Below are 16,925 nucleotides of genomic sequence, written 5' to 3'. Positions count from 1 at the left end.
GGTCAGCCCGGAGAGGGGGGCAGCCCTGGTGTGATTGGGCTGAGATGTGAAGGAGATGTTGTAGGGTGGGATGTTTCTGTAGCATCAGGAGTCCCAGCGTGTCACCCTCCTAAAAAGGGGAGATTGGTGGGGTGAGAGGTGGCGGTGGGCTCAGGGCTTGAGGGAGCTGTGCCCCGGGAGATGCGCTGAGTGAGCGGTAGAGGCCTCAGGAAGGTCTCTTGAGAACCCCCAGAAGTAGGTTTGGGTGCTGGCCAGGAGGGAGGATGAAGGAAACCTGCCGGATCTGCGCCCGGGAGCTGTGTGGCAACCAGCGACGATGGATCTTCCACACGGCGGCCAAGCTGAACCTCCAGGTGCTGCTCTCCCACGTCCTGGGCAGGGAGCTGTGCCGGGATGGCAAATCTGAGTTCGTTTGCAGCAAGTGTGCCTTCATGCTGGACCGCATCTACAGGTTCGACACCGTCATCGCACGCATCGAAGCCCTCTCCATCGAGCGCCTGCAGAAACTGCTGCTGGAGAAAGACCGCCTCAAGTTCTGCATTGCAAGCATGTACCGCAGGAACAACGAAGACTCTAGCACAGATGACAGAGCTGGGGATGGGACTGTGGACCTGTCTAATTTGCCTGATGTGCGGTACGCTGCCCTCCTTCAGGAGGACTTTGCTTATTCTGGGTATGAATATTGGACGGATCAAGAAGAGCACAGCTTGGAGCCACACAGCTGCCATGCTTCAGAGGGAACAAGTAACCGCCCACGGCGCTGCCGTGGCTGTGCTGTGCTGCGGGTGGCCGATGCTGACTATGAAGCAATTTGCAAAGTGCCGCGAAAGGTGGCCAGAAGCATCTCCTGTGGGCTGTCCAGCCGGTGGTCGGCCAGCATGGGCAACGAGGAGTCATCCGTGTGCGATGCAGCAGAGTCCACCAGCACCAGAGGGCCTGTGGATGGGGAAAGCATGGAGGAAGGCACGCCTGTGTCCTCTGTTGAGTCCCTGGACACAACCGTGGAGGCGAGCCCTCCGCAGCAGAAGGACGAAGATGCAGATAAGGGGGTGAAAAGGAATGGGAAATGTGATGATTTCTCAGATGACCGCATAACCCCAAGCTCTTCGCTGAGCGGGAACAGGCTGGAGCTGGCCCTCAACTTGATCAAGGCTTTGGATTACAAACCCCTTCAGAGCCCCCAAGGCAGCAGGCTACCTATTCCTGTGAAGTCCAGCTTGCCCCATCCCAAGCTTAGCCATGACTTGGCAGATGGCAGCGCTTCTGCTGGCTTAGTGTGTGCTGGTTCTGCCTTCCTGAACGCAGACAGAAAATCCTTTTCCAGAGCTCCTTTGGGTCTTTCCCTGGAGATTTCTGAACTGCAGGAGCTGTGGGATGACCTCTGTGAGGATTATATGCCGCTGCGGGTACAGGTAGAGGTCATTGTGCCGCTGTTTGATTGAGCAGCGTCCCTGTGACCCAACGCTGAGCCCACTAGGGATTCTTCTGTGCTGAGATAATACAGATAGCCATGTGTCACTGAGCCCAGGGCTAAGAATAGGCAGCTCGGTCCTTTTTAGGTGTGCTGCCTCTCTCCTCTGTCATTCTGCTGTCGTCTGTTTCCTCCTTGTGTTCTGGGAAATTAACCCTCCCCCCCTCCATCAGCTCTTCCTGTGAATGCAGCCTGCTAGATGGGTCTAAGCTCTTTGCATGCTTTGTCATTTTTCTGTTGAGAAAACACCAGTTTCACTTCAGCTGTCTCTTTAAGAAGTCGGTGTGACTTTTACCCACAACTAAAGGGAGTGTTTTAAGCTTCTGGGCATGTGTTTTCCAGAAGTTGTCTTTTCTTTGTGCCTGGGTAATGGTTCAGTGTCAGGAACGCCTGCCTCCAGAGCCCTGCCTCTGCAGATCAGGCCTCCAACCTGCCTAACGTGCAGATCCGCACAGAGATCTGTGGCGCATGCCCTGAGGAAAAGGTGTGTTCCTTGCAGGTGGATTTGAGCCAGAGGATAACTTTAGGGTTGGTGTTCTAGATAATTGGTTTATTTGAAAAGATTCATCAATTAACAGCAGGTGTTGCTGAGAGGCGATGAAAGCTGCTTTCACGGGATTCGATGGTAGTCCTCATGTAGCTCTGGATTGCCTCTGTTTTGCTGGCTTTAGTGAAATCTTCATTAGTATGCAGTCAAAAAGCTGAACTTGTAACTCCTTTACCACTTCCCTTAATGAATAGAAGGCCTCAGTCAGCTTCAATTCAGGAATATCCATGTCAGCCTAATTGCATTCCCATTAGCAGCCTTAGTGCTCTCTAATGCTCTAGGTAGCCTGGGGGATTAGAAAAATGCTTGTTTATTACTATGGCAACTGTAGCTGTGCTGAATTATGCTTCCTATTCAGCCAGTGTGGCTTGCTGTCCCATCTGCCCAGGCGTTTCCCAGAGCTGTGTGCTTTTCCCATAAAAACCTGCTCAAGAGATGATGCTAGGGAGGAACATAGAAAAAACTAATTTTCATCTGGTGCACAGAGGCATCACGCTGGCAGCCACCAACTGAAGATGTGAAGCAGGGTAGATGTGCTGCTTCTGTAGACTGTGTTGCTTGCTGCTAATTTTCACCGCTAGGGATATATTTACAGCATAAAAATAGGCTTTCTCTTAACAGAACGTGGTGCAATCAACGTGGCGCATTTACGGCTTGGCTTTGTGTCACGCGTTGCCATCCTCCTCTTGGAACTGCTTTAGAGGAGTTTCTCCAACCTCCAGCCTCTGCCATCTGACTGTTCCTGCCAGGAATTCATCCTGCAGGATTTTTTACTGCCTGTTTCTTGCCGTGGCAGCAGCAGTTGTGGTCTTTGGTGCAGGGTCTGGCAGAAGGGGGAAAGCACTTAATTCTTCGGATGGCTTTAACAGCAAAAATGAGAAGTTGGATGCAGCTAGTAAACTAAATGGTTCTTGTATAAATGATATTTCTTTCTCTTCGTACAAGTAACACAGTTTCTAAAAGTCAGGTACTGCTGTCCAGCGATTCATATGCATAAATGCCTTTCTGGTAACGTGAAAGGAATATATAGGATATATAGGACCACAGTTCCCTTATTGCTTTTGGAAAACTGCAGTTCTCCTTTAAATTTACTGCTGTAAGCTACAATGACTGAAAGATCTGGTGTCAGGGCACATGATCTTGTAGGTACTGTCGTCTTGGGCATTTTCTTGAACCAACAATTCTTCCTTTTCATCACCACAACCCCAGGAAAATGCCATCAAACCCAGCCTTTGTCAGACACACGCTCGCAACTGCCTGCGGTGCCGTGCTGGCAGCGAGGGAAGCGTTGCCCTACTGACAGCTGGTCTTTTACCCACTGTTCTGGGCAGATGTGAGCTTGGCGGGCTTAGATAATGCTGTGATTATTGTCCTTATTTTTGGAAGAAGTGTTCTGTCTAGGTTAGTGTGTGCTGACATTGCTGGAGCTGTACTGAAGAGAGATTGTCAGTAAAATGCTGATGTAGGAAAAACCGCTGGGGAGCCGTGCTCTTCCTTCTGTGGCATGGCTGCGGGGAAGCACAAGGGAGGAGGGAGGCAGCTTGGGCTTTGGGACTTTGGACTCTGGAGCTGGCTCTGCCTTTCCCTTCCCTGCTCTTAACTCTTTGCAGGCTTTTTGCTTATTTTTCTTAGGAGTGTACAAATTGTGGGGAAAGGCGTGTTTTCCTTTCCCCTCCCCGGCCCCCCCCTCCCCATTTTCTTTTCATCAACCTTATTTCAAAATAGCTGTTGTGTGAGAGATTCCAGCAGCTCTCCCTGTCTGATCTGAAGCCTTCCAGCTGACCAAACGTGAAATTACTTGCTGTGACTGTTTAAGGTTTCACTAAAATCTTAACAAAACATCAGGGTAAAGGGAAGCATTGCTTCTGTGTGGAAGCTTCTGTATGTGAGAGGCAATGCACAGGCCTGGGGGAGCTCCCCTGTGCTGCCTGCCTTTCCCAGAGACAGCGTTTCTGTGGCTGCTGAAGATAAGGATTCAATCCGACAGGGCTGATCAGAGTTGACTGTTGTTCTCCCTGCACTGTGCTGCCTGGAGCTGGTGCTCCTCTGTGTGCTCTGAAAAGCTCTGTCATGTTCTCATAGCCTCTGTGCTGCAACCCTGCACTTGCCAGGACTCCCACTTGAAACAGACACCAGTACAATTGATCTCGTATCACTCGTAATATTCAGGAATACTTAACAAGTCCTGTGAGGGCTGGGGTGGGTAGCTGGTTTGAATGCTGCTGTTGGGAGTTAACAACTCACTAGGCGGGAGGTAGCACAAGAGTAAGAAGGGATGACAAGGGATTAGTGTGTGCTCAGCCAGCAGGGTCTGGCAGGCCACGTGTCAGAAAGTAGGCTGTTTCCATTCTCAATAAATGGGTATAGATCATGAAAAAAAATCTCAGCTGTGGCATTCAATTTGCTACGGCTTGTGGAGCTGCAGGGAATCGCACACCGCGTGGGTGCTGGAGCATGGGGAGCTGTGAAGGAGAGCCCAGAGAATCACAAGTGGAGGGGTTCAGAGCCGGGGGTGACTGCCAGGTCACAGCAGGAGGGTAGCTGCTGGGAAGGATTGAAGATTGTGGGCTTGATTAAAAAGGAGAAGCTTGGCAGAACATGGGAAGGACTTTGATTTGGTGCTGGCTTTGTTTTGAAGCTTTTTGAAGCTGCCAGCAGGGTATGTAGGAAGGAGAGGAGGTTTCGGAGACATGGCTTGGGTGTGGGGAGCAGATCCGTCATCAGCCTGCAGACAGTGGTTAGAGCCAGACAAGCTGCTGGGCTCACAGTACTGGAGTGAGGAGAGACAGGAGCCCAACCAGAGCCTCAGGGCAGCAGGGAACTTCTGGCAGGCCAGGCAGAGAGCTGCCAGGTGCCAGCCTGCCACCCAGGTGAAGGGAGACACGGGCAGCATGGTGTTTCGGAGACAGTTAGAAAAGCACAGTGGGGCGTGTTTAAGCCCATGCTGCAAGGTCTCTGAGGGCTGACAGCTGAATAGAAGAAGCCAGTGCAAGACTTGAGCCATTTCTCTCCTTTTTTTTCTCAGAATTTGCAGGATGAACATCAGCAGCCGGCTCCGGGTGACCCTGCAGTGGGGGAGCACGTGTCTGATCTGTGTGCTGCAGAGCTGCAGGGCAAAATCCAGCAGTTTGAAGCTGCCAACAAGGTATTTCTTCATGAACAGCAAATTCAGTGCCTAGTGAGCCTGATGTAGTTAGTATTGGAGGGTGCCTCCTAGCCTGGCCAGAGGCAGGCATCTGCACCTCTGTTCCAGCAAGGGTGTGTGTGCTGACATGTGATTCTCAGTGCTGTTGTCTGCCAGCTTGAGTTAAAAGCATTTACTTTTTTCTGCAGCTGTGCTGTGTAAATTTTCCATATTTTTTTTGGAAACCATTATTTTGGAAGAACTTCCCACTTGCCTGGTGAGCCTTTTGGGAGCTGGTGAAGGGGAGATGCACAGGGCTATTTCCCTGTCTCTTGGATTTGCATGGGCTGAGCCTGGTGCAGGAGAGGAGGGCACCTGCCTTTCGAGACAGCTGCCTTCTTTTTTGTAAGCAGTAAGGGAGATCAGCTCAGAGGGGTCCTGTTTTCATTTTGATTTAAAGGCTTTCTTAGGAAAGAAACATGCAGCTGAGTTGTCTTGAGGCAGATCAAATTTAACACATGTTGCGAGGGGTTGATGTTCTTAGTTATGCTCTTGAACTCTAAGGTAAGTTATACCCACTGGGAAAACAGAGGGATTAAATGGGGAAAAAACATCAGGATGGGATCTTTATTTAAATCTGGGGACAGCTGTAAGCTGTTGGAGCTGCCTGGACCACAAAGGTTGACAGGGAAATAAAGAGGCCCAAGGCCTAGAAAATGCAGTTGGAAGTGTTTAAACAGTTTAGGGCGAGTGTCTCTTAGAGAAGAGATAACATGACAGGTGTGTAAACTGATGAGCAACAAGAGGAAATCATGTGGCAGCACCAACTCCTTAAGAAATTGAGGCTTGAGTAAGTTCCAAGGAAGATGCGTATCATCCAAGACTAAGAATGCCAACAGGCAGCATGTTTAGAAATGCTAATAAGCAGTTGCCTAAATGCACAACGTGCGCTGCATCATGAACATTATGGTGAAAGCAGAGAACTGTCCTAAAACTGTTTGAGATGGTAGTTTCTTTAGGGTGAAAAAGTCTAAGGCAAAAGTTCCTCAGGTTGTAAACCAGACATGGAGACTAGTGAGACGTTCCTCTTTGCTTTGCAGCCATGCTGTTGGCGAGCTGGTACTGGCTAGACTCTGTTGTGCTGAAGCCAGAACTTGAGGCTAAATAAGCCACTGATCTGATTGAATGTAGAATTACCTAGACAAGCAGCTGCTGCAAGAGTGCCTGTGTGGTCGAAGGAGACAGTAAGAGAAGGGGCTAGAAGATTGTAAAGGGGCAGCTGCAATGCTCTGGAGGACCTCAGAAGCAAATGGGACAGTGTTTAGAATGTGTAGCTTCTCCATGTTGATTTTTTTTTTTTCAGATCTCTTGGGAGGTTTTTGGGCTGAAGCAGCCCCTTTCCTCTTAAGGGAACAGAAACAAATGATAGAAACTGGGAAGGCGCTGGGCAGTCCGAGCAAGACTCTCCTGGAGTATGTGGGAGGCAGTATGATGTGTGAACCCAAGCCTGGAACCTCCGCCCTGCACGTGGGGGCTGCATTGGAGGGACCAGAAGCACTGGAACAGTCCTGTGGAGGCACTGAAGGCTTTGTGTTTACTCACTGGTCTCCACCCAGCTCAAACAGTATTTACAGACTCTAGAGGGAGCCACGTTGATCTTGATCTGGTGAACACCTGGGCTGTAGGGACTTGAGTAAGGAGCAGAGGGAGTCCTAAGGGTGTTTATATAGAGCATTAGGCAGGATTAAAAAACCAATATATTTCTGTCTTCAGTTGTTACAGGAAAAGCTGAATGAATTGAATTTTGAATTAAAATCTGTCCAAGAAACATCGCAGAGGCAAGATCGTACAATCCAGAGTCTGAATGAGGCCCTGAAAAACAAAGAGAGTAAGGTAATAGTTTTGGGTGGACAGGGTGGTGCTCACTGAAAGAGGAAAGTGTGCTAGCCCTGTAGGCAGTGACTGAAAAAGAATGCTTAAGTCATTGCTAGGCATCCTGGATCTCATTAAATTACTTATTGCGAAGCTCTTAGTTTCGTGCAATGCTGACATGTATCATAATCCACGCTGGAGGCTTGGGACGGGAGGGTTTGTGCTTGGTTTGCCAATGACTGGGCTTCCTATCCTTTGACTTGTAGGCAGAAGAGCTGTACCATATCATCGAAGGGCAGAATGAAACAATGGCCAAGCTGCGGGACATGCTACAGAGAAGCCATCTGGGACAGTTGCAGGTATGTCCCTGGGAAGCCTCAAATACATCAGGTTTTGTTCTGCAGGGATCCTGATTTTTAAATCCCTCTCGTGAAGTGAATCTTTGAGTTTCTCTGCTTCCCACTCTTGTTAGATATCAGAGAGCCCACTCTCATCCCAGGAGCAGCAAATGTCACTGCTAGATCTTCAGAACACGCTTTTCTGCACCAAGCTGGAGCTGCGGAAGCTGAAAAGAACTCAGCGCCAGAAAGAGCATCAACTGGCTGAAGCCAGGAGAGCAACCCAGCTCCTAGAGACCATGGTGCATGAAGAAGAGCAGCAGAAAGAGGCAACCTGGAAACACAACCAGGTATGACAAGCACTTAGCCTGGAAGTCTCTGGGTTTACACAACTTAAGAAGCACTGTTGTAGTCAGTACTCTGCGCTCATTCATCATTTCTTGCCTACACCAGTCTGGGCACACTTGGCTAACCCCTTGTCACGTGTGTCCTTAGCTTCATATCTGAGGATTTAGAATCAGCAAAGACACTTGATAGCGGGTATGTTGTCCCTTGTATGTCTTTGGCTGGTGCAAATGTTCCATCTCTTTTTGTGATGTTACAAAGTTAATGCCCACTGCTGCACAGGTTAGCTATGATTGACTGTAAAGCTCTGTCTGTGGCCAGAGCAAGGGATTTAGATGGATGGATACCCTGGGAAATGAAATAAAGTCAAACTTCATCACCATGAAAGTGTGTTTTGAGATGTGAAAGCTGTAGTATTGCAAAGCATTTCTGGCTGTTCCCACAGCCCTTGTTGCTCTTGGCTTCTTCAGATTGGCCTGCTGTTTACAGGTCTGGTGAGGACTGACTGCCAAGGTGTGTGCTTTTCCTTTGCAGGAGCTGCGAGCTGTAGTACAGCAGCTGCAGGCAGAGCTGCAGGACAAGGCCCAGCAGCTCCAGACTGTGGAGTGGGAGAAATGCCGTGAGCTGCAGGCCCAGGAGCAGAGAGTTCAGCATTTGAGTCAGCATCTGGCTCGCAAGGAACAGCTTCTGCAGGTGAGATGCAGAAAGATTCAAGTTGAACGTAACTAGTCAGGGCGTCTGCTCCTCCTTTGACTTTTGCATCGCCAAGTACCAGCCTGTAGCTTTCACACATGCCCTTTGAAGAAGGGAAGGAAAGAGGTGCTTCTGGGCTCCCAAGATGAGGAATAAGGCACCAGTATCTGAGTACCTCAGCCCACGGCAATGCCTGGTGAGCCCTGGCAGGTACTAGTCAACCAGCCCCGCGTGCTGGGACTCTACCACTCTTTAATGTGCGGGGTAGAGCAAGTGTAGGGTGAAGGTAGTTAGCCCTGATTCTCTGTGCTGCTCTCTGGAGGGGTTTCTGGAATGACAGTTGTACTAGGGGTGTGTGTGTGCAACCTCTAGGAATCGAGGGAGCTTCTGCAATGCCAGCAAAACTTGGACAAGAGCCCTGCAGCCATGAATGTCATGTTGGAGAAACTGCAGCAGCGAGTCAGCGACAGGGATGCTGCTCTGGAGGTGAGCACACCTCTGTTGGTGATGTCTTAGTTTTCCCTGGGGCTCAGCCTTTGGGCTACCATCAGTGGTGCAGCCCCAGGCTGACCTCAGAGGTGACCATGTCTTCTACGTGCTCTTCATGGCTCAGTCTTCCAGAGGAGCCCTCTGAAAGGGAGAGCTGAGGTGCCCCACAAAGTGAGTGGTGGGCTGCAGAGCCCTACTACCCCATTCTGAGTGATCACCCCCTCTCACCCTAGCGAGCAGTAGATGAGAAGTTCTGTGCCCTGGAGAAGAAGGAGCAAGAGCTGCAACAGCTCCGTCTGTCAATAAGGGAGCGTGGAAGTGACCTGGAGAGGTTGCGCAATGTCCTATCCAGCAACGAGGCTACCATTCATGTGAGTGCTTGTTACCTGGGCATGCGGAGTCCAGCCTGGCTGTGGTGTGGTGCTAGACAAACCTTCCGGTGAATGCTCTGGTTGTTGCTGGGGAGAGTGGCTGCAGGGTGTTGGCTTTCCTCTGGCCTTGTGTGCGGGGCAAGTTCCTGGGTCACTCGTGTTTCTGGGCTGGGTGTAGAGGCGAGTGTGGTGTCTGGAGAGGACAGGTGTGAATCTATGTGACTCCACTAGCAGGAGAGGCTAGTATTTCCAGTTCTGCTTAATTCAGGATAAAGTCTCTGTCCCTGGTTGAGCTGCTTCTGTTGTGGTCCCCAGAGCCTGGAGAGCCTCCTGAAAGCCAAAACCCTGGAACTAGAGCAGGTGTCAGCAACCTGCCAAAACCTCCGCTGGCTCAAGGAGGAGATCGAGGCCAAATCCTGCAGCAGGCAGAAGGAGCAGGAGGGGATCATCCAGCAGCTGCAGACCTGCCTGCATGACAGGAACAAGGAAGTGGAGGTAAGGCCTTAGCTTGGCTTCCTGAGCCTTCAGCCAGTTTGTCTGCAGGGGGTGTGGTCCCAAACCAGAGCCTCCTGGCTGCCTGCCTCTGAGGAGGGCACTTGAACCTGTGCCCAGTGCTTTGGAAGCTGGCTGCTTTTGGCACCTGTAAATACCTGTGCTTTCTGAGACACTGCTTTCTCAGCTACACCCAGGCTGAAGAGCTGTTCCTCCCTGAACAGCTTGCAGTTTGATGGTAGCAATGTCTCTCCATCTCTCCCTTCCTTCCCCTTGTTCAGGAGCTTACAGCAACTCTGCTGTGCAAGCTGGGCCCAGGACAGAGTGAGGTAGCAGAGGAGCTGTGCCTGCGTCTCCAGCACAAGGAGAAAATGCTGCAGGATCTCCTCAGTGACAGGAACCATCAGACCATGGAGCATGATGCTGAAATCCGGGAGCTGCTGCTGGCCGTGAGCACCAAGGAGCAGCAGAGCAGAGTGAGTTGTGGGGAGGCCGGAGTTTATGGCTCTGCCTTGCATTAAGCAAATGGAAGCTGCTTTCTGGCTGCTGTTGGTGTAGCCTGGTGGAGCTGCTGAGTGTTGAAGAACCACATGAGATGCCATGAGCTGTTTCTAGGTTGGTCTCAACCTATCACATGGGAGCAGTTACAAAGCAGCAGCTCTTGTAGCAGTGTTCAGGTGTCAGGTTCCTGTCATTAAGTGGACTGGGCAGGGTTTGTGTGTGGTGGGGGAAGAAGTTCAGAGGTGCAGATCCTCCTCCATGCTCCTGGGCTTGGGGCAGCAGAGGGGCCATGGGAGGGATGCTGCTTCATGTGAGTGTTACCAGACCAGAAAGGAAGACTGAGCTATTTCTTGTGTAGCGCAGAAGTCTGAGGAGGCTCTGCTCATTGCCTCTTAACTTATACGTTAGTCAAACTAGTGCATGGTCCAGGGCATGTAAATGCCACTTAAAGAGCCACAGTTCCTACTCTGCCTACTCTTGCACACTGGGTGTGGTTCAGTGTTACCCAAGATACTTTGCATTGAGTTTCCTTTCATAAAAAGGGGGCTAAAAGGCCAAGCATTGTCTCCTCCTCTTTGTCTGTCCTCTGTCTTTCTCCCCTCCTGAATGGGGTGTGAGAAACTGAGGAGCTTGTTCCTCTGTAGGCAGAGAGGCTGAGCCTTGCTGCAGCTACCTGGAAGCAAAGATGGGAGGGCTGCAGTGGGGTTGCTGTGAGTGGCCAGGAGCAGCAGCTCCCAGGCTGGTTTGCAGATCACTTCTAGTCTCAAGTGACAGACAAATATTGAGATGGTTTCCCTTAGTCTGTAGGGAAGGCGAGGGACAGGGATCCTACCCCTGATCACAGCCCTGCCTTTCCCTATTTTTCCTTCTCAATCAGATGGCTGCTGAGAAGATGGCGCACGCTTTGGCTGAAAGGAGCTGCGAGTTACAACTCCTACGCCAGCATGTGTTGGGGAAGGAGCCTGTCGCGACCCAGTTAGCTGGTGCTAGGCTGTTGAAGCAGGACACACAGCCTATACAAGTAAGAATCGTGCACTGTGTTTCTCTGCCCATGGCCTCGGGGCTCCAGAGAGAACTGATTGCAACAGGAGGAAATGGGAGAGAGGGGAGCACCACAGAGAATGATAAAAATGAAAGTGAGATTAGGGAAGAGACTTCCTATAGGAGGAAGAGAAGAAACTGAGGAGCAGAAATGCTGCCTGGATGTTCTGATCTTGATTCCACCAGCCTTTGTCACTCAGTGTCTCCTTGCATTTTGATCAGGCAGTATTTGAGTCCTTAGGGCACGTGAGAGTATGAAAGAAATCCACCCTCTGACCTTCCAGCATTGACCCAGTCCTTCCTTGGGCTGGGCTGTCTCGCTGTATTGTAATCCTCTCCCTGACATTGTCACATTCTGGAGGGGACAAGAGAGCTAATTTTAGGTCCCACTAATTCTTGGCAGAATCTGCCGGCTGTTTGCTGTCTCTTCCACAATTGGAGTTGGTATTTTTAAAGCAGCTTTGCTAAAAACCCCTTCGAGGCTGAACACAACTCTGAGGCTACATATGCCACGCTCCTACTTGAGCAGCTGTTGATGGTTTATTGGTGAGCTGACATGTTGAATGTTTTTAAGCAGCTGTAAACAGGTTGCTCATTTCTATTCCCAGGATGAAAGTGAGCTCTGGAGACTTCCAGGGACGTGTATGTAGGCCAAGCTCTGTTTTTTCCTTCCTGCGTGGTCCCTCTGGGCCACATCCTTGGGTGAAGATGTAGGTCTTTGTAGAGTCTCAGTTGAAAGATGGGTTTGCTGCAGTTGAGTGAAACCTGTTTAATCCTTACTATGAAGACGCTCACTGCCAGCAACCTCCTAGTGCCAGATAAAACCAGGACAGAGCCCTGTTGCTCACACATACAGCTTCTAGGTTGGGTGCAATTCACTTGTCCCCGCTGCCTGGCTAGATCCCCTTCATTGGTTTCTCACATTTCAGAGCATCAACAAAGCAGCCAGCAGCTTTGCTGCAGTCCTGGGGCTCTGGGGAAGCTGCGAGTGCTAGGTTCCCCATAAAGGTGCAAACCTGAAGGCTTTTGTTTTTTCAGGAAATACTGCAAAGAGCTTGTGGGGCTACAGCCATTGCCGGACCCCAGCAAGGGGACAACAGCTGCAGGACAGAGGGAGGTGAGTGTGGTGACAGCTTCTTTCAAGGTCTCCAAACATGATCAGGGCTTTTTGCGGTGGGGGAAACATGGTTACATGAAACTGTGAGAGTGTAAAGAGCTTTGAGCAAGAGTGAATATTTTGAGCTGTGCCTCCTCTTTGGGTGATGGTTCAGGGATGTCTGGGGATGGGAGTATGGAAAAGAGAAAGGCTGGTGTTGGGTTTGAGGTTAGGTGCTTCTACTCAAGAGCTGATGCTGTCCAGTGAAGGGTTTTTGACTTTATGGTTCAGGCTGGACTGAGACAAGTGCAACTGGTTTGGGTTTTGCCTGTGGGCCAGGACACCTGATTTTTGCCAGGGGTGGGACAGCAGGCCTGGGACATTGCTGTTGCCTTGGGCTGCTGTTTAGGGATCAAGCAGGGAAGAAGAGTGTTTACTAAGAGGCAGTGTGATGGGGAGCACAAGCATCATAGACCTATCTTGCCAAAGAGGGATTCTGATCCTCGGGTCGGAGCTGACACATGGTAACCCTGCAGTAATCAAGCTGTCTTTGCAGTTACGGCATCAGCAGCAGAACTGGAGAAGGATCTTGTTAATGCCAAAGAGGAGCTGGAGCTAATGACAAAGAAGGAAAGGGAAAGCAGGGTGAGCTTGTGATAAAGCCTGTGCTGATCTCCCTTGCTTACAGGAGACCATTGGGCTGCCCCTCACTGGAGGTTTTGGACCCCCCTATTGTGAGGCTACCGCCAGTGAGAGAAATGGGGCAGCAGCTTGCAGTGGGGTTTTGGCTTTCTGAAGTCTTTCACGGACTTCTCTTCCCTCCCTAGCGGGAGCTGACTGCTCTCCAGTCTGTCGTGGCCACGCAGGAGGAAGAGCTGCAGGTGCAGGCCTCAGATATAGAGTCCTTGACCAGGACCATCCAGATCAAAGAGGACCTCATCAAGGTGAGAGAACGTGCTGTGCTGGGTCGGTTCCGCCTGGGAAGGCTGCAGATGAGTCTCTTCTTCTTTCCCCACATCCTGTACCTCATGCTCGCTCACTCACACTGAATGGCAAGACATAGAAACCAGCTGCAGGCTTTCTGTGATAGCCATGAGTGGGTACCCTCTGCTAAGGAGCAAAGGGCCTCCTCAGAGTAATGTGGCTGGCTGTCCATGGATGGTATTGCTGCTGGTTTGCCTACAGCCCTCTGTGTTACTTTGGCCAGAAGGCAAATGCCCCAAACCCCCAGAGTGGCACTATTTGGCTTTTTGCTCCTTGTGTACCAAACGCCCTTCTTTGAGAGTCCTTTAAACAGAGTGCGTTGTGTCCCTTCTCAGTTCCTGCTCCAGGCTGTTATCTGTGTCTAATACACCCTGGGTGCTTTGGCATTTCTTTCTCAGGAGACCTAGGTCTTTCCAAACACTGGAAACTTTTGGCAGTTGTGTTCCAGGGGGGATTACGAAGGTCCAGCTGTCCTTGTTACTGATCCCTTCTTCACTGAGCCCTCCTGCTCTTGGTTTTCAGGATCTGCAGATGCAGCTGGTGGATCCTGAAGAAATTCCAGCTGTAGAAAGGCTGACACAAGAAGTGCTGGTGCTTCGGGAGAAAGTGGCCACAGCAGAGTCACGAGGACAAGAGGCTACTGGAAACAGAAGGCAGCAGGTAGTGTGCCGTGCAGGGCAAGCTTGGATGTGTTTATATTTCTGCCGGCGCTAAGTTATGAGGCTTTCTTTTCAGCCTTTGGATATGTTGAGATGTGCTTGTTCTTGGAAGCTGGTTGTGTACAATAGGGGGAATACAAAGGAGGAGAGGATTGGTTCCCTTTAGCACTTGTCTCAAGGGCAGAGTTTTTTGGGAGTCTAAGGGTCACACTGATCAACTTGATCACTTGGACACAAGCAAGAGAGGAAGGGGAAGCCCCTGTTTCTCTGGAGCAGCCAGATGCCTCCTTCAATTTCTGTCTCTAAGTGTCGCATCTTGTCTGTTCTCTCCAACCAGTTGTTACTGATGCTGGAAGGGCTGGTGGCTGAAAGGAATCGGTTAAATGAGGCTCTCCAGGCAGAGAGGCAGCTCTATGGCAGCCTGGTAAAGTTTCACACACACCCAGACAGGTAAGCAAAGCTGCCTTGGCTCTGTGCTGCCCTGCTCCGCTGCTGGGGCAAGCGTTGGGTGGTTCAGTGGGGCAATCCCTGAAGCAGTGATCGTTCTGCAAGTCTGAGAGCCCTCAGTGGGAAAGAGGGAGTCTGGACAAAGAATCGGACAAATCTGGCTTTGGAAGTCCAGATTTTAGGCTGCCTTCTTCCCTTGAAGTGGCCAGCTTTAAATGCTACGTAAAGTCCCCCCATTGCCACCTCTTGTTCAGGCCCTGGGATTTCCATCTCTATTCTCTGGCTTATCCCTTCCCGGCTCAGCTTCCCACCCACTTTTGGCCACCCTTCAGAGGCTGCTGTCAAATTCCCAAGCAACTGTTGGGTTGATAAAGATCTATCTAGGTGCTTATCCAGGCGGTTGTCCCGCAGCGCAGTATGGCCTGCGTTCTCTGTCCTCCGCTCTAATCCCCTGCCCTTCGTGGGGCTACAGCCTCTGGGATATTTGAGCTACCTGATAGCAAGAGAGCACATAAGTGGAGTGCTTGGGTAAGTACTGAAGAACAGCTGTGACTAGGAGTCCCCTACCATGGGCTGGAGCCTTTTTTGGGGATGGCTGTCCTCTGGGGAGGTTTAGAGGTGAGGCAAGAGGTGGCCGAGCTGCCTGGGGAGCATGCAGAGTCTGTGCCTGGAGTAAGTGGCAGTCCCGGATGGAGGCGCCAATTTGGTGTGCACTTGCTGCAGCCTGTCTAACCCTCTTCCTTTTTGTGCGGCATGTCCGCTTAGCGCTGCGAGAGACCACACTCTGCAGGTGGAGCTGGAGGGGGTCCAGGAGCTTCGGGGACAGCTGGAAGAAGCTCTTGGAAGAAGCTTGGAGCGTTTGAGCAGGCTGGAGACGCAGGGCGCCATAGGAGGTGGGGAACAGGAGCGTGTGAGAGTCCTACCCCAGCATGCCTTCTGAGCACTGGCGCTCGCCCGCCTGCCACGGAAACGGTTCACTAACTGAGCGAGCCTGTCTCACTGACTCTGGGAGGGTTGCTTTGGTACTTAGTAATGGTACGATAGAACTGGTGCAGGGCTTTTTTGTTTTATTTTTTAGCTGCTTCGGAAACGGCGATCAGTGCAATCCACCTGTGTCTCGTGTATGTTCCTGTCTGACCCACCCTGGTGGCCACTGATGTATTTGCACATTCAAATCATTCCATTTTAGTTGATTTCCCTCCATCTCCCTTCTCCTCCCACCCCCATGGGCCAAATAAAGATTCCCTTTCTCTGAAGGAAACACCAAATGTTCTCTATCATCTCCCAAGTGCATGAGTGTGAGTTTTTGTATTCCCTCAGTTTTTGTTACCCAGTGACATCCCCCTCTTGGGTTGATGGTGGCTGGCCCAAAAGGAGAAGGTGTATATGGGAAAAGTGGGTTCAAGAGCCAGAGTATTTGAGAAGGGCCGCAAGACCTGGTGGGACTTGCCTGGGGCTCTTGCACAAGTCTCAGTGTAGAAACAACGATTCATTTTATGCTTAAACCAAATCCTGCTCCAGTATTGATGATTTTACTGACTTTTTTTTTTTCTTAATTGTAACTTGTCTCAGCCTGGCTTGCGAGTGCCTTCAAGGGAGAGCTTCCTCCTCTTTTTGACAGATGGTTTGGGGTGACTGAGACCTGTCCCTGCTCCCAGGGTCTGGGCTGGGTCTGCTCCCTCACTTGTATGCGCACATCTCACTTACAGGGTCCACGTGCCCCTTGGGCAATGGGCAGGGCCCTATTTCTGCTTTGCTGGGGACAGTCCCGCTTGGCACCACTGCATACTTTTTCTAGGGCATCTTTCACCTCCTCTGGGAGTGTTTGGTCTGGTGTGAGAGCTGAAAAACAATAGCAACAGCTTTCTGATGGCCAGTGCTTCCCATGCACAGGGGGCTATGGATCGGCTGTCTCGTACTCGATCACTTCCCAAGGTGGCAGGAGCAAATTTTGTACCTCTGAGCATCTGTTTCTGCTTGCTGGGGAAGCTGAGCTAGGAGCGAGTGGAGCAGAAGGGCTCCATCTCGCTGGGCTGCACCACCTGGACCTTTGACTGCTCTGCTGCACATCTCCTTGTGACTGTTTCACGTGGCACCACCTATTCCATGCCATGCACCCATGCTGAGGTGTTCTTTTCCCTGCCTCATACAGGGATAGGAGGCAGCGTCGCTCTCCCTTCACACGCAGCAGATCAGCACTACTCCTCTAGGTCCGCACCTAGCGGTGTGGTAAGTTCAGCAGTTCTCATGTGGCCTGAAGGGACGGCTGGTGGCTGCTGGGCAGCTCTGCTACTTGGTTAGCTTTTCCTTTCTTGTGTTTCATCTCATTCCCTTCCTCTCACTTCTCTGTGTAGCACCATCTTATCTTTCTCCTTCTGCCTCTCACTTTGTAGGAGCCTTTGTGTCCCTGTCCTTATCTTTTCACCTTCCCTCCTCCATCCTGGCTCTGATGCTG

The 16,925-nt window shown here is 50.9% G+C and overlaps 1 protein-coding gene across 4 annotated transcripts in view; it reads left to right on the top strand.

Annotated features, from left to right (window-relative positions):
* The window catches only part of LOC103894003 (myomegalin), a 31,510-nt gene that overhangs the window by 3,626 nt on the left and 10,959 nt on the right, over positions 1-16,925 (top strand). For all 4 annotated transcript variants that reach the window (XM_019470495.1, XM_009273305.2, XM_019470494.1 and 1 more), the window contains exons 6-21: positions 5,044-5,163; positions 6,916-7,035; positions 7,281-7,373; positions 7,487-7,702; positions 8,232-8,390; positions 8,763-8,876; positions 9,113-9,250; positions 9,566-9,745; positions 10,024-10,218; positions 11,121-11,264; positions 12,323-12,401; positions 12,937-13,025; positions 13,208-13,324; positions 13,887-14,024; positions 14,361-14,473; positions 15,236-15,363. In XM_019470495.1, coding sequence (XP_019326040.1) covers positions 5,044-5,163; positions 6,916-7,035; positions 7,281-7,373; positions 7,487-7,702; positions 8,232-8,390; positions 8,763-8,876; positions 9,113-9,250; positions 9,566-9,745; positions 10,024-10,218; positions 11,121-11,264; positions 12,323-12,401; positions 12,937-13,025; positions 13,208-13,324; positions 13,887-14,024; positions 14,361-14,473; positions 15,236-15,363 — 2,143 coding nt within the window. The remainder of the gene's footprint in view (positions 1-5,043; positions 5,164-6,915; positions 7,036-7,280; positions 7,374-7,486; positions 7,703-8,231; positions 8,391-8,762; positions 8,877-9,112; positions 9,251-9,565; positions 9,746-10,023; positions 10,219-11,120; positions 11,265-12,322; positions 12,402-12,936; positions 13,026-13,207; positions 13,325-13,886; positions 14,025-14,360; positions 14,474-15,235; positions 15,364-16,925) is intronic.

Source organism: Aptenodytes forsteri, unplaced genomic scaffold (assembly GCF_000699145.1).
Source record: "Aptenodytes forsteri isolate BGI_AS27 unplaced genomic scaffold, ASM69914v1 Scaffold95, whole genome shotgun sequence".
Classification (NCBI taxonomy): Eukaryota; Metazoa; Chordata; class Aves; order Sphenisciformes; family Spheniscidae; genus Aptenodytes; species Aptenodytes forsteri.
The sequence above is the reverse complement of the archived record's forward strand: the minus strand, read 5'-3'. Positions and strand labels throughout refer to the sequence as shown.